General features: G+C 43.5%; 2 protein-coding genes and 1 long non-coding RNA gene across 3 annotated transcripts in view; 1 reads left to right on the top strand and 2 right to left on the bottom strand.

Moving 5' to 3' along the window:
• The first annotated feature begins 489 nt into the window (after positions 1-489).
• Positions 490-2,927, top strand: LOC146548118 (uncharacterized). Its single transcript, XR_014890926.1, has 3 exons — positions 490-612; positions 693-1,102; positions 2,877-2,927. It is a non-coding gene; the product is annotated as an uncharacterized LOC146548118 (long non-coding RNA).
• Positions 2,928-3,333: 406 nt separating this feature from the next.
• On the bottom strand, positions 3,334-7,771 carry LOC146548117 (uncharacterized). Its single transcript, XM_085266317.1, has 7 exons — positions 6,709-7,771; positions 6,516-6,587; positions 6,298-6,416; positions 6,154-6,214; positions 5,969-6,063; positions 4,792-5,533; positions 3,334-4,302 (listed from the first exon to the last, which is right to left on the bottom strand). The coding sequence occupies exons 1-7, from the start codon at positions 6,742-6,744 to the stop codon at positions 4,060-4,062; spliced, it is 1,368 nt and encodes a 455-aa protein (XP_085122443.1). The 5' UTR covers positions 6,745-7,771; the 3' UTR covers positions 3,334-4,059.
• An 8,690-nt stretch (positions 7,772-16,461) lies between these two features.
• The window catches only part of LOC146548116 (NLR family CARD domain-containing protein 3-like), a 57,315-nt gene continuing 50,973 nt past the window's right edge, over positions 16,462-22,803 (bottom strand). The window contains exon 4 of the mRNA XM_085265027.1: positions 16,462-16,582. Coding sequence (XP_085121153.1) covers positions 16,462-16,582 — 121 coding nt within the window. The remainder of the gene's footprint in view (positions 16,583-22,803) is intronic.

Genomic DNA, 22,803 nt, shown 5'->3' with positions numbered 1-22,803 from the left:
GTGCATTTTTAAAACAAGTTGTGCAAACTGCACTACAAGGTGGAATATTTGCAAAATCATAACTATGACCTATGAATACGTCAGTGCCATTAAGATGAAATTCTTGTGTCACCAACATTTTAACGTTAGGCATATAATTCTAACAGCCTCTGTAAACTAATATCCTGGCTGCTCGAGGCTGCTGTTTTCTCTGACAGCTTCACTTAGATTAGAATTAGAAACGCTGCTCTGAGACTGAGAGAACTAACAGTGCTGCATGTTGTGCTGTTAGTTTCCAAAACACGTTATTCATGGTTACATACAGTTTTAGACTGATGTGGGCCAAAGCCTAGCATAGCCTGCAACGTTATTGTGACGGACACATTTTATGTGAGCAGTTATGGACTAATATTATAATGTATGTATTTTGTATTGCTGTCCCTCGTTCTCCCTGCTTGTAGACATGTGTGTGTGTGTGTGTGTGTGTGTGTGTGTGTGTGTGTGTGTGTGTGTGTGTGTGTGTGTGGCCCTGGCAGGTGATTGGCCACACCTGCAGCTGATCAGGCCTGTCGGAGGAGCTATTTGAGAGTGTGGTGGAGCTCTCTCCGACGCTGGATCATTGCGTGGCTTCACGTCAGTCTCTCGACCAGTTCCTAGTTTGAGTCTGCTGCATTATTGTGTGTCTGACGGCTTCCTCTCTCTTATGTCCCCAGGAGTTACGGGGAGACGAGAGGACAGCGAGCACGGGGTGCTCATCACGGAGAAGCGGAGACAGGAGCACTAGCACTGGGAAGAGGACACGTCACGGGAGTCGGGAGAGCACGGGATTTATTGTCATGTCTGTCCATCGCTGTAAATAAACGCACTGCTTGTACATAGAGCACCGCGCCTGTGTCCTCCTTCCCTACACCCCCACGGTCTGCCAGCCAGACCGTGACATTATGAGTGAACTTGGCTTTAAGTGACTTACAGGTTTCTCTGAAAAATACTTTCTTATATCCAGGTTCTTCCTCTTTGCTGCCGTCCTCCTCTCCTCCTGGGAGCGCAGGCTTGCCGCTGCTAAAACTCAACAGAGCTCCCTGAAAGGTTCAGCCAATCACATTGGCCATATTTGTCACATGAGGTAGGACTCCAGTACAGGACGTAATTTAACTCTTTCGGCACCGCTGGGTGAATGAGACGTTGACAGATCTTTTTTTTTCTTCTTTCTATCAGGTTTGCTTTTCTTTACTCGAAGAGATCAAATTATTGGTGAGGACAATTCAATAATCGCTGGATATTGGTGGGGACATGTCCCCTCCGTCCATGCCAAATCGACGCCCTTGCCCGAATCGATTCAATCCATGATTCGATTCGATTCGATTTGGGGAAATTTTGCCTCAGACAGTCAGCAATATTATAATTTAGATCATACCCCCCCCCCCCCCCCCCCCCACACACACACACACACACAGCCTTATGGGTACAGTAGTCTCCCGCTACACCTCCTTTTAGCTAAAGACATACTTCACAATGACTCACTCAGCTCACAAGAACAGGAATGCAGAGCATTATCAAACGTTAAAATGATACACATCTCTCACTTGTTCACTTACATTTAAACGAAACACATAATTGTAAACATCTCTAACAGCCTAAGCCAGCTTTGAATAGGGCCTGAATGGATAACTTCAGAGAATTACACATCCAATCTTACACGAGGTCTCACCGCTCGACCAGATCTGGTAACAGTCCCTGTTGGTGTGAGGTGGCTCCTATTTCTCCTTAGAAAACCTGTCTGTCTCTACCACATAAGATCTGGGAGCACTGGCAGGTCCAACTACTGCTCCAGTGGTTCCTTCAGTAGTAATCTACACCTTCTGTCCTGACTCTATGTCTGCGGTTGTAGTGTTTTGCCTGCTCACGCCTCCCCTCCTCATCCTTCTCGCGAAAAGCCTGTAGGTCGGGCCACTTTGGCACCAGCTTCGCAGCAGCTTGTGGCAGAGAGGTACGCAGGTGTCTCCCCATGAGCAACTGTGCCGGTGAGAGCCCATGTTCCAGTGGGGTGGCCCTGCACGCTAGCAGTGCTCTGCTGTAGTCACAGTCCTCTCAAGTCTTTAATGGTACGATCAGCGCGTTCTGCCTCCCCGTTGGCTTGGGGGTACCTGGGGCTGCTCGTTTCATGTGTGAACTGGTACTCTTTAGCAAAGTGCTTGAACTGTTCTGATGAAACTTGCGGCCTGTTGTCCGATACCACAGTCTCGGCAACTGCATGTCTTGCAAAGGCCTCTTTTATAGCATTAATAGTGACCTCTGCTGTTGTGTCTCTCAGTTCACCAAGTACCAACGACCAGATTTGGTGTGTGGTAGTAACAGGCAAATGAACTTTTGTTTTTTAATGATTTGAATATATATGAATGCTTGTGCATAAATACACAAACAATACACATATGCTTTCATGCTTTCAATTGTGTCATTTACGTGATCTAGGTCAGCGGTCTCCAACCTTTTTTGCACCACCGACCGGTTTATGCCCGACAATATTTTCACGGACCGGCCTTTAAGGTGTCGCGGATAAATACAACAAAATAAAACTAGTACCGGTACCGAAAAAGAAGATTTATTCATAACACACGTGAAAAGACCCAGGAAAACCGAGTTAATGATAAAAACGATAACAAAATAACGCTGAAAAGCAATAAAAACCCTGAAAACCAGACATTTCACACCTGAGCCTCAACTCTCGCGGCCCGGTACCAAACGACTCACGGACCGGTACCAGTCCGAGGCCCGGGGGTTGGGGACCGCTGTTCTAGGTAGCTCTGTTTTGGAAGTTCAGTTCAAGCTAGAAATGTGCTTTGGAGTTTGTACGTGTTTTGTCTCTAGGGGCCACCACATATATTTCTATTTACATTCAGGTGACAGCAATCCATGGATGGTTTCGACATGCAAGAGGATATTTTCCCCGGTGCCCAGGTGGAGAAGACACTGCTTGCGATGTCGATGAGGTCCTGTGGCCAGACCCCAACAGACGGCGGGATCCATGAGCCCACGTATGCACAATTGTCATGATTTTTTGTGTGTACAGTATAGTGTTTTTTCTATTACTGTATTATGTTTGTGTTTTGCTTTATCTGAATTCATGGTGCTGCAGTGGACAATATTGAGTAGGCCTATTTGCTTTTTTTGGTTGTTTGTGTCTCCTGAAAATGTGCCTTCAGAATAAACAATGACAATGAAAGACTGCAGTGTTTTATATGAAGTAGACTAGTGTGTCCCCCTGATCTGATCTGCATGTGATGCAAGTATGTGTCATTTTGTCAACAGAGTTACATCTTGACAGAGGAATGTTAGGTTTCGACAGCAGAGTTTCAGTTTGGCACAGATGTGAATGGTATATTTTGATGTGTCATGTTTACTTGTGTTTAGAGTTTTGGCACAATGAGCGACGTTTTGCAAAATGTGTTCAAGCAACGGGCAAAAACTGTAACATGTTTTTCACCAAAGATTTCAGCAATTATAAAAATTCAACTCAAGCTATTCAGCTATTAGCATTCACACTGCATTTTCTACAGGAAGTACATTTTATATACCAGTTTCAGTTCAAAGTGCATTAAAAATAATAAATAATTATTAAAAATAATACCATCAATATGTTACTGCACTACACTTACTGGACTTGTGGAAGTATTTTGAGAACCATAAGAGATTCTTACAAATGTTTGAAAGAAAAAAAATCTTTAACATAGCTGGAGACTCGTGTAGAAATATGAATGAGTTTATAAAGTTTCTGTCATGGTGTGCTGTGACAGGCAGGTAGTAGGACCCAAACACAGGACTCTTACGTGGAATGAAACTTGAATCGGCAGCTTTTATTGCTGGAAACTCAGGTGGACTCAAGAAACTACAAACTAAGAAACAAGAACTAGGAAAACAAATCAGGAACTATGAACAAGAATCAAGTAAAGAACACGGAGGAGAAAAAACACCCAGCCCACTGAAAACTAAAGAAACCCCCAAAAACATGAAGAACAATCATTAAGGAACATATTTACATATTTAGAGTTACTGCAACACCAACACTGGGTCACAGCTTCAGTGTCAGTCGGTGACTTTTGGTCTGCAACAGCAGCAGAACAGACTTCTCAGTCTTTTGAAGAAGCCCTTTTTCTTCTTCTTGATCTGACGGTCTTCGGACTTCATTCTGGCTTCAGGTTCTGGAAAAGGTTCATCAGGAACATCAGGAACCGGCCCAATTTCAGAACAAGATCCGTTGATCATATGATCTTCACCTTCAACACAGGATTTGGACTCGCCATAGGGTTCCTCACAGGGAACGTCGAGCTCTGCAACACTTTCTGACAGAGCTCCTTCGATCGTAAGGTCTCGAGTACTCAGACTGGATGCCCTTTCAGAAAGAAGTTCCTCACAGGGAACGTCGGGCTCTGCAACACTTTCTGACAGAGCTCCTTCGATCGTATGGTCTCGAGTACTCAGACTGGATGCCCTTTCAGAAAGAAGTTCCTCACAGGGAACGTCGGGCTCTGCAACACTTTCTGACAGAGCTCCTTCGATCGTAAGGTCTCGAGTACTCAGACTGGATGCCCTTTCAGAAAGAAGTTCCTCACAGGGAGCGTCGGGCTCTGCAACACTTTCTGACAGAGCTCCTTCGATCGTAAGGTCTCGAGTACTCAGACTGGATGCCCTTTCAGAAAGAAGTTCCTCACAGGGAACGTCGGGCTCTGCAACACTTTCTGACAGAGCTCCTTCGATCGTAAGGTCTCGAGTACTCAGACTGGATGCCCTTTCAGAAAGAAGTTCCTCACAGGGAACGTCGGGCTCTGCAACACTTTCTGACAGAGCTCCTTCGATCGTAAGGTCTCGAGTACTCAGACTGGATGCCCTTTCAGAAAGAAGTTCCTCACAGGGAACGTCGGGCTCTGCAACACTTTCTGACAGAGCTCCTTCGATCGTAAGGTCTCGAGTACTCAGACTGGATGCCCTTTCAGAAAGAAGTTCCTCACAGGGAACGTCGGGCTCTGCAACACTTTCTGACAGAGCTTCTTCGGCTGGTGGAACATTTGCCACTGAAAGGCCGTCAGAGGAGCGCTCACCATTTGTGCTCTTCACATCAGGACTTGAAGGGGGCTCAAAGATTTCACATATCCGGATCCTTGCTACATCAGCAATGGTCTTCAGCAACAGGGGTGCAAAGTTTGCAACTTGGATAGACAGAATTTCTTCAGGAAATTTCTGTCTAATCTCCGTCAGGATGCTGTCAACCAGATCGTCTCGGATAGAGCGGGTGAAGACGGCCTGTGTTTCCATCGCCGTGAGGCTCTTGGAGACACGATCTAAAGTGGCCTTGGTGACACTGGTGGAGAGGATACTTAGACTCTGGGAGGCCATGTTTAGGAGGGGACGAGGAGGAAGCTCCCAGAAGCCCTGGAGAACGCGGGGAACTACCTCGACCACTACCTCCTGCGCGGTGAGCAGTTTGCTGTTAGGCTGTTCCTGCTGCTTCTTTTTCAGGATTTCAACGTAATCCTTCACCGCGCTGAGGAGTTTAGGTGCTCTGTAGAAAAACATGATAAGAGTTATCTGTTAAACATATTCAAAGCATCATTTAAATATTGAAACACTGTAGCTGGACTGTTAACCCTGTAACCACCTTTGTATCATACATGAGTTTCTGAGACCTCGATCTCATCAACATGATCAATACTTGCTATAATTTCTAAATGTTGTGGACAAAACTCTTTTTTAGTCTAAAGTTAACATTGTCGTTAACAAAAAGTTGCCAAAAACACCCAGTGTATCAAATGTGATACAAAAAATAAATACACAATAAAAGTAAATCATACACAACATGACATAGCAAAGAACTCATGTGTGGCTTTTGTTTAAAGGGTTGATAAACATCTCAGTTCCAAAGAATCTGAATTTTCTGGCTGTTTTTTGATGGGTTGGGTCTTACAGGGTTAATAACTGTATGTTACATGAGACTCACTGAAATTTAGGAGGTACGGCCTCTGGGAACTGAAGAAGCAACCTGGCTTCAAATTCAACGTCCCTCATTTTATTGCTGACGTTCACCGCCCACACCTGAAACAGAAAACACATTTACAGTGCGCTTATGTGTAAAGGTTATGTGCACGTAATGAAAAAAAAGTCTTGTGGGTTTTCTCGTCTTACCAGCCTTAGAAGAGGTTTGGCTTCCTCTTCGTCAAAATCCTCTAACTCAAACTCCCACAGCCTTCAAAAGAAAGCAAAGCAGAGGTTTTCTCTCAGCACTTACACGTCATCACAAACAGACTTTCAGGCGTGACAGTAACTCACTGCTCTCTGAGCGTCTCCCTGCTCTTCTCCACCAAAAGATCTCTCAGATCTTCAGCAGTGAGGTTCGGTGGAATTAGATCTTCCTGCTGAAGTCTGAGAAACTCCGTCATTATCGCAACCTAAAAGTAAAGGAGACATTTAATCACCACCACTCTCAGGTCCTCAGAAATGACCTGATATTTTCTGTCAGCTTTGGTTTGCATGAATCTGGGTCTAACCTGAGCCTTGTAGCCCGGAAGATACCAGCAGATCTTTACAGCTGTTTCATAAATCGGTGTGTTGAACAACACCTGTCAAAGAAATAGCAATTTAGTCATTGTTACTTAAAATGATTCTCAGTTTGTCAACTTTTAAAACGACATCAAATTCTTCAAATTACTGAAATGCAGTAAAAGCAAAAGCGTCACATACCCTGATAGGCTTATAGATTCCTTGACTCTTTTCCATTTAAACGTGTTCAAATCAAAGTCAGGAAGAAAAACGTCAACTGCTCTCCAACGATGGCGTACGGGGGATCTGGACCTGAAAATGCTCTCAGCTCGGTGGTCTCGCACAGATGAGCTCTTTTGACAGTCTGATGTTTATTTATGAATGCAGAATTTCTTGAGCAGTCACCATGGAAACTTGATGCAGCTTCATGTTGTTAAATTAAAAGTAAACACTGTGTATTTTGCACTACACTCCACTAAACTTATCATATAAGTAAATAAAGTGTGGGTTAGGTCCCTCCTGTGGAAAGAGCCACACAAACCGATGGATCAGAAAAGACAAAGTCAGCTACAGCATGCCTTTTCATATTATGTGCCTGCTTATCTCCATTTCTTTACAGTAGATGGGAACTTTTGCAGTAAAGCAATGGCTTACAAACAGTGGACTGTGGACTAATGCAGACATCTGAAGCCTGACAGCAGCTGGTATATACACAGCTTTGGACAAACTGGCCCTTTAAACAGCCCAGAGGAAGAAGAGACCTCTGCGTTATCAGTGCAGCCTAAAGCACAATAATAATAATACTATTAATATGATTTTTAGAGCAATAATGCCCCAAATAATGAAGTCATTAATTACACATCCGTCATGCTTCACAGGAGGTCAGGAGTGACCGATGAACGTGATGCTACATTAGAGTCTGTCCTATGAGTTCAGCAGGAGGAGGTGAACCCACAGCTGGGACCAGTTCTCTAGTGGGTCCAGTATCATACTTGTGTTCATCCTGGTCTGAACCTGGTCAGAAGAACTGACTTCACTTTTGAAAATTCAATACTTATAAAAGGTAACCCCAAACAGTCTACAACGGCTGTTTTCTGTCCACCGAAGCAAATTTGATTGACGAGGTTTTTGTACCTTCACTTCTCCAAAAAGCAAATAAAGAGATTAAACAAAGATTTACTGAACGACCGTCAGAATTCCCAGAGCTAACGTAGATCGCTTTATGCTCTTGAGTCAGGAGGGATAAGAAAAGTGACTGCAAACATTGTGGAACGATTCATAGCGTCTGATTGCTTGTGTGAATGTATTAAACAGGAAACCAGGAGCTGCAGAAACCCAGTAATGCTGAAGACGCATACGTGTGCGTTTATTACAGGTTTTTCTGAATGCTTAAACCCTAACTGTGATTCTTACAGCACAATTCCTAAAACTATTGATACTTATAGCAAAACCACTCACTGAGTGTGCAAAACTAAAAGCACAAACACTGCTTTGCACTCAGTTTGCCATTTTGTAACACACACTTTGCAAACCTGTAGCTACAATCCACTGCACAGCACTCTTTTTGCAGAACTGTAAACACAACTCACTGCTTTGCACTCAATTTCCAAATGATCAACGCACTCCTAGCAAAACTATACACATTTATGGCCATTATTTACACTATTTTGTCAACTGTCTGGCACACTGCCACATGTGAAAGCTTTTTTAGATAATTAGTTCACTTTGCAATCAGCCTAAGCACTATGATACAGGTAAGCTCTGTGTGTGGAGTACAATGGAGGGAGCAGGAAGAGTGAGAGGAGGCCGAGGAAGAGGACGTGGAGGTGAAGAAGTAGGATGAAGAGGACGACAAGGACAAGGAGGAGCAAGAGGAGGACGAGGAGGGGGGAGAGGACGGGTAAGAAGAGTAAGAAATAGAATTGCTGATGACATCAGAGCTACAATAGTGGACCATGTCATCAACCGTGGAGTGACCCTGAGGGAAGCTGGCCAACGGTTTTTTTGGTTTTTCTCAAACTTAAGTAACTGAAACCTTTCATTGAACTACAGCAGAAACAGATTGGAAATGCCAAGTTATTCTAACACTAGTGGACTTGTTAAACAAAACATTTGTTTCACTTCTTTCTCAACATGCAGCACCATTAAGAACAGTGGACCAGCATAGTTGGTCTGCATGAGCACACTTACTGCAACAGTTGTACATGCTGAAACTGGTTGCTGGCAGCTGATGTGAAGAAATGTCTGGACACATCAAAAGTTTTCTTTTTCTTTTTTTTCCTCCCTTGGATAACATACACATGGCAAATAAAAACATGTAACTAGGGTGACGTGAAGTGTGTATCATCAGATTTAACTAAAATATAATGAGGCTGTCCATCTGTGAAGTAATTGTTCCTTCAAAAACCACTGTGACAACAGATTTTATTTCATTCATTTGATGGTTTTCTATTCTGTATACTGGAACTTTTTAATAGCCCCCCTGTCCACACATCCTTGACATGAGACTTTCTGCAGAGTTGCACATGATGAATGCACACAAAACTTAAAGTGTTGCTGTCATATTTTTTTGGATGTGGTTTGTTGTCATAATCAAGAACGTGTCTTATTTTTTTATTTGTGTTGTTGCTGATCGGCCATTGGACTGCTGAGCCTGCAGTGAACAGCCAGTCACTGACTCTTGATGCTAGAGCAAGGACAACTGAGCTCTCTCTCTCTCTCTCTCTCTCTCTCTCTCTCTCTCTCTCTCTCTCTCTCTTTTTTAAATAAATAATACGTTCGAGCTGTTTATGTTTTTGACTTGTTATGGACTATGACTGGCAATGGGAGGGCTGGCGGACTCATATTATGGAGGTGGAGGGTAGACACATTTTGTGTGCAAGAGACCACATACTACAGTGGTGATTGACACAGACTTCAATGGACATTTAGGTGAAGGGAACAGAGGTTATGAGGTGTTGGGTAGGTGTGGTGTTTAGGAGAGAAATCTAGAAAGACAGATGTGGGGCAGATTTTCCAAGTGGAAATGGCCGTGGTGCACACATACTTCAAGAACAGGGAGGAACTTGTAGAAATATATGAAAGTGGAGGAAGCTGCACACAGGGCAACTAAATATTATGCAGAAGGTGAAATCAAAAAGACAGGAGACAAGGAGGTGTCAGGGAGAATGCAGCTATGCAGCATCAAATGGTAGTTTGAAGGATGAGTTTGGACATCAAGAAGAGGAAGTGAGTGAAGGCAGAGACATGCAGGAGTATAAACAGGCTCTGGGTAGTAGGGAAGACTTACCAGATGGCTGGGATAGTACAGCTTTATTGAGATAAACTGCCAAGAAGGGGTTTGACGTCTTCTCTGCACAGAAGTGATTTTGAAAGTATTTGAAGGAAGAGATTTACAAAGAAAAAGAAGTGTAGTTAGCGAAATGAAGAAAATAGACCAAGAAACTGGGAGGCTAGGCATGTAGCAGAAAGAGGTGACAAAGGAAAAGGCTCAGTGCCACGTATGTGAAGCTGGACCCCAAGGAAATGAGGGAATGACACTTGCTAGGCAGAGAGTGAGTTTGAATGGATGTTCAAACCCAAAAAAAAAAGATATATTCACATAACATAGATTGAAAGAAGCTGCAGGTGGCACAGCAGCTTTAATGTCTTCCAGACAGGAAGTTTTGGAAAGAAATATCATCATTTCCCAGATTTTACTATCTTAGTGTTCTGTAACAAAATCACTGTTGTGCGCATGGTGTTAGAGATGATGATGATTACAAACAAACTTAATGTGCTAGTCGTGCTTTTCTTGAGGGATTTGTCCTTCGACCAGTTTTCATGTCATTGGAATCATTTGTATTCACTGATTCTGGCACTTATTTCATCAAACCAAACTCCAAGTAAATACTTTCGGCTTTTTGGTTTTGTCAAACGAACTAATGTAAAGAATGCCTGGCTGTGCACTACACCACGCAGTGGGAATTTGTCTTCTCCAGTTAAATTCAGGATTAACTTGCTTTATAACACAGACCTCAAAAGTAACCGTTATAACCCCAAACACAAGAAAATGTGATCTACAGCACAGTGAGAACTGGCAACGCTTATCTGGAGGGGTCAGAGTGAATGAACTGGACACCTGTAGAAGCAGGATTTGATTTCCACTGATTTCCTTTCTGATCCGATACCAAGTAAAATTCAGGGTGGTATCGACGATACTGATCTGATACGATACTCTGAACAAAAACTTATTTTTTTTACTCTATCTTTTATTTTATCTCAAATTATAGCGTCGTAATGATCACAGGACATCAGATTACTTGTTCTTATCACTTAATGATGCAGAATTATCATATAGAAATGAAAAACCTGAAGTTGTGGCTATTTGTTGCCTGCCTGCAGCATTAAAGGACTCCGTGAGAGACGTCTGTCTCGCCCTGGCAGCACCTCTCCCTCTCCTCCTCTTCAGTTCGCCTCAACATACGCTCGTCATATTCTGTGATATGATTCACTCTGAGGTGTTTGACCAGGTCAGCGGTGTTACCACAACACCTCACATTCTTGCCACATGTATGGCAAACCACGTCTCAGCTGTTCGTGGAGGTAAAATACGTCTGCACATGACTCTGTTTACGCTCAGCCATTGTTGTGAGTGTGCACGCCAAGGGGCCGGACACAATGACGGGTATCGGAGGAATCGATATTTCAGTATCGATCCGCACATCACTAGTTGAGATACGTTTTAAACTGGTCCAAAAAACAAATGCATATTTTCCCGAACCACTGTTCCTTGACTAAGGTGGATAACGTGATGAGGTCAAGGAAGGGTGTGACGGAGATTTGATTGAAAAACTTTGTCGTCCGTTAAAGTTTCACGTTGGCTTTTTCATCTTGAAAGCCCTCTCTGCTCGTGTCCAACCCGTGTGAACAATCACAGATGTGAGAAATGTAAACAAACCGTCCGCAGAACGCTGATCAGGTTATTTTAAGCGCAAGAAAACAAAAACGTTGCGCTCACCGTCGGCGTCACGGACGAGGCCTGGGGGTCCGGGCCCGTCCACAAAGGTCATTGTAACACAAATCATACGATTGCTAATGAAAATGCTATAAAGCTACATCGCAGATAAGTCTCTGGAGTAACAATCAAGGCCATGTTAGTTATTTGATGAATAGTATCTGTGCCACTCATGGCGCATGACTGAGGAGGACGTTGACCTCTGCAAGTCAGGAAAGTCTGCTGCTCATTGTATAAATAAGAGATTTTTCTCAAAAACCAGCCATCATCTCGGGAGGCTGACTCCAAAGTACCATCTCACTTCAAACTTGCAAAACAAGTCGAGTCGATGCGAGCGCACTGCTTGTTTCTAGTTAGTCTTTAAGGATGACAGCATTAGTCTGCTCCTTTGTATGAAATAAAGTGAGTCCAGTCCATGTGGTCTGGCACCCACCCACATTTCTCTGCTAGTGATCCATGAGGACTCCACCTTGTTGCCAGTTCTCTTGTGTGGAAGCTTCAGGAAATGACAGCTTCACTCTGACGTGTGTGAGCTGTGTGAGGTCTGTGGTTAGAAGTTTACAGTGTTTGCTCTTTGTGTCGTCTGTAATATGCTCTATGGCTTTAAAAAAATGGCCACATGTTTCTGTAGCTGAATCTGTCCATCTCTGACCTTCTGAGGCTGTATTTTCAAATAGGGACGTTCTGACTTTTCTTCACCTTGTACTTCATTCTGCAAATGTTTTATACTCTATTAGAGTTATTACATTATTCTGTTATGCTATAAAATCAACCCCCATATAAGATCGTACTTAAGAAATACATTTAAAAACCTTCCTGTGCAAATAACCCAAGTTATCTAGAAGAAATAAAAACTGCACCGCAAACCAAACTCAGGTGTTCGACCTGTTGAGCTCGGGAAACTAACTGGTGTTTCATTTTAGTGAGTGCTTTGTTAGATTCCTTCATTTGAACCAAATGAAGTTGATTAAAGTTGATGCATTGATGTGTTTGAAGTGTTTTGTTAGTTGCGATGGATCTCCTGCTGTCTTTTTTCCTCATTATTAAAAGAGGATTTCTTTGAATTTCAAACATCCATTTCCTGTTTATCTGGTCCCGGGTCACAGGTGCAGCAGTCTAAGCAGAGAATCCCAGACCTCCCTAAACAACCACTTCCTCCAGCATATCCAGGACAATACTGAGGCATTCCCAGGCCTGCTGAGAGATATAACCTCTCTAGTGTGTCCTGGGTCTGCCCTGGAGACTCCTCCTCATGGGACAGGCCCCAAACACCTCACCCAGGATATTTTTAATCAAAACATCACAAATAAGTCGTCAGGTCTGATGGTCACATTTGTGAGATTCAACCACCATAAAGCAGAGATCACACAGGACACACTGTGTAACCCTCAGCTCAGGTGTGTTCAGGACAATTGCTTGGAAGAAGCCGTCTGTGGATAAATCCTGCTCTCCACCTCAGCTGTCAGGTTTATCCAGAGAGCGGCCGTCCTGACTTCCAGCAGCCCCACAGTCCTCGTTTCTAATAAACTGGCATCACTGAAATGAACTGTCTGCCTCGCTGTTCAATAATCTGCTCTTTGCCAATTTCCCAGCAGAACCTTCCACTCATATCAGCATTTTTCTGTGATTCTCACATGAACTAAACATAAAAAGCTGAAGCCAACCTCAGAGTTCCCCGTAGTGAGGAAGAGTTTCCTCTGAGCCACAGCTGAGTTTGATGCGTCCACAAAGGAAGACTGACGGGAGGACAGACTCTGGGAGAAAGGCAGATATTAAAAGATATGAATACAAAGTACGGTGCAACAAACAGGACAGCAGATTATGAAGAGCGGTTAGACCTTCATGTGTCAGTCATTGAAATGTGATCAAAGTTACCTGTTTGACATCCTGATAGAAGAAAATCAGCTTCTTGGATCCGTTTGCAGCAAAGAATTCATGGATCAGACTGAACTGGAAGAATCAGACATTAATGACTCAAAGGTTCAACTCTGAGGAAGGATCACGTCTCTGAACTTACTCTGTCATCAGAGACGATGGCGTCTTCCACCGCCGCCTCCTCCAGGCTGCCGGCGTCGGCCAGCCTGCTCATCAGGTATTTATGTCGGGCATCCAGAGCTGCCCGCCGTTCCTCCTTCACGGCTCTCGCCTGTTTGGCTACTTCTCTCCTCGCCTCATTGGACAGCAGCATCGTCCTTTTACCAGACACCTGGAGAAACATCAGCTCAGTCTACAGACGCAGAGACCAGTGAGAGCTTGGCCCAAACATCTGCAGGTTTCTGAGGACCACGTTTGACCCTGACTGGAGGCATCGATTCTGAGTGTGACTGCCTAAACTGAGCTACTGTCCCCCCTCCACTGAGACGTTGTCCTGTGATGTGTCATGGGGGGAAGTGTTCCTCACGGTTGGACTCGTGAGAAGTTCAGTCAGTTTATTCAAACTTTAAAAAGACGCATTTTCAGTCTCTGGATTTCAGCAGAAACAAATGTGAACACAGCACTTTTTGATTGAGTATAAAAGGATGAAAGAGTCAGTGATTAGTAACATTGTTGCTGACTGATGCTGTTGTAGAGCTGTCTTTGGATCCTCACCTTCCTGGAAGCCTTCCCTGGATTGCTCATATATCATTAACTTGTTTGTGTTCAGTAGAATCAGGTGTTGTGGATGCAGGTCGTAGCTGTGTGAGGCCTGTACAGTCAGCGCTGTGTGAGCGCTGTGTAACGTTAGCTTAGACTTCTTTCTGTTGTTATCATCCTTCAGGTTAATGTTGTTTTCATTATGCATCACAGGAAGTGTGGGTGGCTGTTAGCCTCACAGCTCATGGAGAGTTGCTGCTGCTCTGCCTCCTTTTTGATGTTTCTGCTCTTTGTGGCTTTGTGTTACTTTGTGTCGTGTCTGAAACAAAGTGAGTCCATGTTACTAACTGTAGTCGGCTCTCTGTCTCGTGCACAGCTGACTGTTGTCTGAATGAAAGTGTTTTTGTACTTTGTGTAATCTGTTGGGTCTTTGAGGCCTTTTTAAACAGCATATGAGCCATATGTATGTGTGTATATGAAAGGTTGTTTGTAATACATCAAATTGTTGCTTATTCTAGAGCTGCTGCTGTGCCTGATTGGTCTACTCGCTCGAAACTGAAGGTTGACTTGATTCTTTTGGTTTTTTACATTTTGTCAATAAACCAACTTCTTTATGAGTTGAACGGCGTCTCTGACGTGTCACAGGCCTGTCAGCTTTCTTGGTGATTGGTATAGATTTGAGCTTCATGCTCTGGCTGTTGTTGGGTTTTCCTCTTTCATATTAAAGCTTTTGTCCTACATTTGGCTCTAAAGTCTAATTCTAATCCCAGCACTGTGTCTGGGTGTGTGATGCTTGTTTTCCTGCTCTTTCTCATGAAACAGTCACAACGTTCTCAGTCCAACTTTCACTCTTTGCTGCGTTTGCTGCAGCTGCAGTGAACATGGTGCCGTTTGCCTTTAAGAAAGTTGTGCACAAAGGCTTTTTCTTTAGCAGACAGCTGTGTGGCTAAAAGTCAGATCATTTTTTACCACCTCAGTCACACTGGACTGAAACAAGAGTGAAACTAGGAAGAATCAGAGTTTGTCCAGTGACTGCACTGATTTTCTTCATATTCACAAACTGATTCTAAGTAGTTGCATCAGCTAATCACCCGGACACTGAGCGTCCAACACGCTCCCTGAAGGGAAACGATTACATCCTCCAAACAATCACAATCTGTCTCTGAATGACTGGAATTATTCTCTGATTTGTCAATAACTGGAGTTTATCAATGCAGACACGTTGCCAACATGATGAAGTCAGTCTGAGTCGCATCTCTTTGGCTAACTTAACTCAAGTGGTTGCCGACTATTCTGGTTCTATTCCCATATAACAGCAGGGTTGCTGAGCACCTCTGTCACTCTGCACTTATGTTCCCAGTTCTCTTTTGTGGAGGAATTTTCCAGGAATTCCTGGGACCAGCTTTCCATGAGAGACCCGATCAGGAGCGACTGTCCTGGACACTCCCAGCATCACAGGGACTCACAAACCCGTCTACCACAGTGAGAAGACTGATGGTCACAGGCCCACATGTAGCTTTAGATCACACGTGTGCACTTCCTGTGGTCACTGCTGTAACTCTAGACTCACCGAGGGGCCAGTGGTTGGTGAGGCAGCAGCAGCTGAAGTCATGTGACTAATGGCTCTCAGCTTCTGTCCTCCTATTCGCCGGTGTCCTTCACCTGTCACACCTGGTCAAGAAAGAGTGAGAATGTTCAGAGCTTTAATGGAAAAGAATATTATTACATATAAAAGGCCTCTAACAAGTATTGTAGTGTTAATCAGGATGAAGTCCATCATGAAGACTTCAGAGTGCTTCAGACAGTCGGTGTTTCATCCACAGAGCCTCCAGTCTGCATATCAAAGCATCCTGAGGAATGACAGTGAACCCCGAGTTCCCCTCATTACATTCATGTGTGTGACTGTGAGGAAAAGGTGATTGTATGAACGTGTGTGAGCGAGTGAATGAGGCTTGTATCAGAGTGGAGATAATGTCAGCGGCACAAGCTGGACGCTGCAGGTGTCACATGTGAATCTGTGCATCAGTGTCTGCACCTTTGTGGAGGTGAAGCTCAGGAGGTTTGGATTTGTTCAAAGCTCTGTCTGCTCCATCTTTCTTTCCCTCAGGCCTCTCCAGATCAGGAAGGAGGTCCTGTTCTCCTTCTCCCTCCTGGATTTCTGGATCCAGGGAAGGATCAAAGTCTCTCAGCCCAGCATCAGAGCTTCTGGCTGGGGGAGGACTGGAAGTTTCAGCTGGAGGCTGAGAGCCTGGATCTGCCATCTGAGTCACAATTCAAATATTCTCAGTAATCTCAAAAAGCAACAGAAAGGTGCCATTTTCATGAGCAGTGGGTTATCCAGCAGTTTGATTCATGTCAGCAGCATTTAGTTTGTAACTGCTGACTCACCTCTGGCTGTGTCCTGCTCTCAGGGTCACAGTGGACACTGTACCTTTGACCGAAGCTGCAAAGACAGTCAGCAGGGGTCTGGATGCATTCAGCACCACGTCCTTGTTGGGCAGACACCTTCAGTGACAGGACAGACAGTCCAAAGTAAGGAGACGTGGGACACAGTGAAGACACAGAAACAGAAACCAGAACTATAATCACAAAACAAACTCAGAAACATAAAGAGTGAATCAGCTGATTCAGTGTTTGTGACAAAAACATGGATCCTGGTTAATAACTTTTATTTGTTTGTTTCTGTATTATTTTGTGTATCGTTCTTATGAGCTGTTGTTTTTTCAGTGAAATATTATTTCATTGTTTTAAGCTTTTTGTTGACTTTGAAGTGCTTAAGTTGATATTTTTGAACATTTAATTTGTTCGATTATTGTCGAGTCGATAAAACTGTCAAACGCACAGCTGCTTCCAGCATGGCCGGAGGAGAGGTGGCCGAGCAGACGCACAACACACACAGCTCACAGGTTTGCATTTCTAGATATTGCAGATGTTGCAGAAATTGAGAGTAAAGAACTCAGAGATCCAGCGCTGTCTCCTGCCCCTTATTTATACACCACAACACAACGACAGGCGTAACTCACACAAACGGGTAACATGAGGCTCAGATGCTTTGGACGTGTTCACATATACTGGACACAGAATGATGAAGATGGAGCTGCAGGAAGGAGGAAAAGAGGAAAAACACAGAAAAGATTCACAGATGTGGTGAAAAAGGACACGACAGCTTCTGTTTGTTAGTTTGGTTTTTCTTTATTTGGTAAAGATTCAGAAATAAAGAGAAGATCACATGTTGGAATATTATATTAACGTTCTGTAATTACAACAAGTTGTAAAATCTTTCCAGAGTGAGACAGAGACTGTGCAGAGACTGTAGAAGGACAGAGCAGCAGCAGAGCAGTCCAGATACACTGATGATCCTCTGTCAGATCCAGAGGGACACACAGGGCTGATGCTGGACTCTACATTGTGTCTGACAGTGGAGCTGTTCTCAGAGCAGTTCACTCTGCAGCACTGACAGTCATCTGCACTTCATTCCTCTGTCAGTCACTGCTGGATGAAGCTCTCCTCTCCACCTCCCAGTAACATGGCCCAGTCAGAGCGTCTCTACACACAAGCTGCTGCTGCTTCAACCTCTCTGGATCATCAGGACACAGCTGCTCCTCTCTCAGCACACACACCGTCCTGTTTACCATCATCACCTCCACCTGCAGAGAGAAGGAGGAAGAGCAGAGGAGATTCAATTCAATTCAATTCAATTTTATTTATATAGCGCCAAATCACAACAAAAGTCGCCTCAAGGCGCTTCATAGATACAGAGAAAAACCCAACAATCATATGACCCCCTATGAGCAAGCACTTTGGCGACAGATAAACGAGTGTTTCCAGAGACTCTTCATCAGCTGTCAGTCAGTGATGCAGCACATCCAGTATAAAGAGCAGCAGGGACGTCAGTGCTGGGACTGTACTAGGACTCATTGTTGCTTCACTTTTTCTAATCTTTGGATTTTTATTGAAGTTGCTGAAAATGTTTTTCCCTCCTAGTTTGAGTTTGGACTTTCATTCATTAGAAGAACCTTGGTGTGTCCACTCTGAGCTCTGTAGGAACCCCAACAACAAGCCCAACAATCCAGATGGACGGTTCCAGCTGTTAACTGGAGGAATTCCATCCAAACATCTGCTCTCACTAAATTCTTCCTCACCTACAGACTGTGTTCTTCACTGCTTTAAACTTGGAAATCAATGCAGTCATTGGTCTGCGTGCTGCTTTGTTCAGAGAGCTGATTGGCTGTTGACAGTGTTTGATCAGAGCGTGTCAGCCGTTACTATGGTGACCATAAAGGTGAGAAACAGGAAGTGTTTGTGTCCAATCCTGAAGCCTGTCACCGTTCTCCTCTCACAGCTTCACTGAGAAGCTGCAGCTTTACAGGAAACACTGGATCTTTGTTTCATACTGACTGTGTTTAGTACAATACTGCTGACAGCACCACCCACTCACTCCATCACTCTACTTACACCAGAGTCTCCAGTCTGTAGCCTGGACTCTGCTGAAGATCAGACAGCTGCTTCACATCTGGATCCTTCAGGTTGTTGTAGTACAGGTCCAGCACTCTCAGATGGGAGGGGTTGGACTTCAGTGCTGCTGCCAGATAATCACAGCTGATCTTTGACAAACCACAGCCCCACAATCTGTATAAAGAATGAAAGATGTAAGTTTATTAGACAAAGTGCTTGAAATCATTCAGTGTTTCATCATCTGTTCAGAGCTGAAGAAGGTTCAGAATGTAGAAGTTTAGAAAATGGAAACTCCAAACAGCTGAAGCCAACAGGAAGCAGCTTCAAACAGGAAACTGTGCAGAGTTTCAGACTATATGTCCTGATGCAGCCAGTTGGATTTTGGAGATTTGAATCTCTGTTCTGTGACTAAGTCCTTGAATCGTTTCTTCCAGTTGGTCCAACAAGACAGACTAAGTATTGGACATGTGTTGTGGCTCCATCAGGGAAGCTTCTAAATGTGATGTGATGGCCCCTCTGGGTCTGTCAGGTCACAGCACTGAAGAGAGCTCAAACTGGGCACACAGCTGTTCCAGTCTGGACCAAAGACTCTATACTGGGACTGAGGGACTGCTTTGACTGCACCCACTGGGACTTTTTAAAGGCTCATGTTCTCACTTAGATCATCGATTTCTACTGACATTTCTTTCTGGGAAAAATGGGGATTACTTTGGAAACAGGAAGTATTTTCCACAATAAGCAGCCATGGATTAGTAAATCACTCCAACATGTTCTCAGGCAGAAGAAGCTGTCTTGTTATGAGGGAGAGAAGAAAAAGATTGAGGCACAGAAACCTGTTGAAAGAGAGATAAAGCAGCTAAAATCAGGTGTAAAAGTAAAGCAGAGGATGAGCTGAATAAAGGACACTCAAGGCTGGCTTGGAAAGGAATGAAGTCCATGGTGGGGATGCAGAACAAGGAGCAAAGATGAATGTGATGCTGAATCAGCAGAAGACTTGGACTCATTTGATTCCAGCTTTGATATCATTGATTTCAATGAAGAGCTTTGTGATTGTAGCAAAGGGCTGGTAGCTCTGAGAGTCCCACTGATGAGGTGTTTGTGTGGAAATCTCTTAGTGGGACCAAAGAGAGAAAAAGCCCTGGTCCTGATGCTGTGGGAGGGAAATGATTGAAGTGTGCTGTGAGGAAGTGACTGGGAGATTTTCACACATTTTCCAGTCCTCCTTGGAACAACAGGAAGTTCCCAGCATATGGAAACAAAGGTTAAGTGTCCTATGGCACTCAGTGATGATGGTGCTGTGGCCCCACCACCTCCACCTCTTTGTAAAGGAACTAACTGTAATCTGAAGCTTCAAATGGAACTAAGACTTCCTCCACTAGGTGGCAGTGTCTGATGAGAAAGTGTTAGTGGAGCTGGCCTGGAGTCAGAAACAGGAAGATGCAGGATTTGGGCTGAAATGGGCAAAAGTGGTTAGCACTAGTGCCTTAGAGCAAGAAGGTTGTAGGTTGAAGCTTGTTGGTCAGCTGGGCCTTTCTGTGGAGGTTGGATGTTCTCCCACAGTCCAATGAAATGCTGCTTAGGTTCATTGGTGCTTCTACATTGGCTGTAGGTGTGGATGTGAGGGAGTGCTTCTCTGTCGCTCTCTGTTGGCCCTGTGATGGACTGCTCACCTGTGCAGGTGGACCACGCCTCTTGCCCTATGACAGCTAGGGCACAGGCTGCAGCCCTGTGAGCCTAAGCTGAATAAACAGTTAGCAAAAATGATCCATAGATGGCCTGAAATCCCCCAGTTAGCAGTTTGGTAGATAGCTATGACATGCTAATCCCATCCAGCAGCTGTATTCTACCTGTAAGCTGATCCCTGCTGAGCCAAAGCACTTTTTCATATACAAATTACAACCTTTAATAGAAACCTATTGGTCAGCATCTTATTAGCCAGCTGTTAGCTTCATTCCACAGAAAACAGAGAGAAACTAACAGAGTTGATAAAGAATAAAGAGAAATGTGCTGATTTAAAGCCTTTGAAGTGCTTCAGATGATCTCTGTCCACTTCTGTCCACTCATTCATTCATGTAAGCTTTCTAATGCAGCTTTGATCTTCACAGTCTGCTTGATGAAACTCATTCTAACCCTGAATGTCAGAGTGTTCCTCCTTCTCTTTCCCATCATTCATGCTGGCAGTGGAGGAGATTTGGATGTTGGACTGTGTTTTGGATGATGTGTGTATGTTTGTGTTGGACTGCTGTCTGTAAAGCAAACACACATTTTGCTTTGGATTTCAGTGTCAGACAGACTTTAAGGTGCAATGAAGAGTTTGAGAGTTTCACAGTGAATTTTCCAGTGGAGGATTTTTCTTCTTCTTTGAAGGTTTGAAATGTGAACATTGTTCTGCTGCAGTCAATGGACTAAACCAGAGAAGAAGAAAACAGACTTTACCATGAAGATCCTCAGTGTGGATCAGTATAATATCAGCCTGATGTCTGCAGTTTAGTGTCAGCACAACTTTCACATCTTATTCATCTCAGCACAACTAAAACATGCTGACTGACCCCAGAGTTTCAAGTTTACATCCTGGACTCTCCAGGAAACCACACAGATGCTTCACTCCTGGATCCTGCAGCTTGTTGTTGGAGCTCAGGTCCAGCTGTCTCAGATGGGAGGGGTTGGACTTCAGTGCTGCTGCCAGATAATCACAGCTGATCTTTGACAAACCACAGTTCCACAATCTGTATAAAGAATGAAAGATGTAAGTTTATTAAGATAAGATAAGATAAGATAAGATAGAACTTTATTAATCCCTCGGGTGGGTTCCTCTGGGAAATTCGAAAAAGCACAGCACCGACAGAAGTTACAGAGTTATACACACACACATATATATAAATACAGAGACAATATAAATAAAATATACGAAGGGGATAAATAGAATAAATAGGAATAAAAATAAAAATACAAGTGAATTGCACATTTCAAGTATTGAGTCTAATTAGACAAAGTGCTTGAAATCATTCAGTGTTTCATCATCTGTTCAGAGCTGAAGAAGGTTCAGAATGTAGAAGTTTAGAAAATGGAAACTCCAAACAGCTGAAGCCAACAGGAAGCAGCTTCAAACAAACACAACAAGAGAAAAAACTCTGAATGTTTCACATTAAAGTCGTACATTTCTCATAAAAACAGGACAAAGACTTGAAAAAGTCGTGTTTTTCCTTCCAGGAACCACATGGCTTCACTTTTAAAGGTGAAGTGTGACAGAAATGGACATATTTGAAGTCCAACACCTTTTTCCAGTCACATTATTAAAGCAGACAAACTACAAGCTCATTTTCATTCCAACAAGTCATCTTCTGACCTGGACTAACAACACTGGTCTCTATGTGCAGCTGGCTGTGAGACCAGTGCTCAGGGAGCGTCTACAAAGTGCAACACTGAAAGAACATCACACACTCATTTGCTTCCAGCACTTTCACACAAACATCTACTGTCATTATTGTCACCAAACTCTGTGGATCCTTTATTGCAAATTCAAATGGGATCAAATGGTCAGACAAAAGAGGGTTATGAGGAAATATGATGAAATGTTGTGTATTAGCAGCAAGTTATTGAATCTTTTTCCTCAGAAACCAAACAAAATGATTGACAAACATGTTTTTACAAACTCAGTGTTGGACTTGGATCAGCAGGATAAGCTGATGTTTAAAGGCATTTGAGTCTCGCTGTATGAGAGTCCAGTTATTACTCAATATTTATGGATGATGTTCTTTCAGTGTTGCACTTTGTTTGGCACAAAATGAAATTATTTGGCCTCTCAGATGCTTTTAGAGATTCCCAAATGACTGATGATGACATCTCTGGGGTCTGATTGATAGAAAAAAAATCTCTTTGAGACCTTTTGTAACTGACAAACTCTTCATCTGCTAACAACACTGAGTTGAATCTCCATGGCTGATAGTTGGAGCAGGCATCAGGAATACACATTGAAAAAACAAGAGGAGAAATCACCAGAGTCTTATAATCACATTCTGTAACTAAAGGGAGACGTTTTTCTATACAAATATATGTTTTATGGACATTAGAAAAAAAAAGAGTATTGATGTGAAGCAGGATTATGAAATCTCCATACATCAGCCAGCCCATAATTATCAAGAAAGCTCTGAATGACGCATGCTGACTTTGGACTAAGTGTACTTTTGTGTGAACTGTGGTCCATAGCAGATAATGAGCAGTTTAGGTCTCCCTCAAAGATGATATTGTGTGATGACATATTGGGGAGCCGC

Source organism: Mchenga conophoros, linkage group LG23 (genome assembly GCF_057382185.1).
Source record: "Mchenga conophoros isolate Kocher_MC1m ecotype Shallow Benthic linkage group LG23, M_conophoros_male_GT1.1, whole genome shotgun sequence".
NCBI classification, from domain to species: domain Eukaryota; kingdom Metazoa; phylum Chordata; class Actinopteri; order Cichliformes; family Cichlidae; genus Mchenga; species Mchenga conophoros.
The sequence above is the reverse complement of the archived record's forward strand: the minus strand, read 5'-3'. Positions and strand labels throughout refer to the sequence as shown.

Coding starts and splice junctions, on each gene's coding strand:
- LOC146548117 (XM_085266317.1), bottom strand. CDS start 6,744: ATGGAAAAGAGTCAAGGAATCTATAAGCCTATCAGG. Junction 6,588..6,708: donor GAATCTATAAGCCTATCAGG/GTATGTGACGCT, acceptor TTTCTTTGACAG/GTGTTGTTCAACACACCGAT. Junction 4,303..4,791: donor AAAGTGTTGCAGAGCCCGAC/GTTCCCTGTGAG, acceptor AGTGTTGCAGAG/CTCGACGTTCCCTGTGAGGA.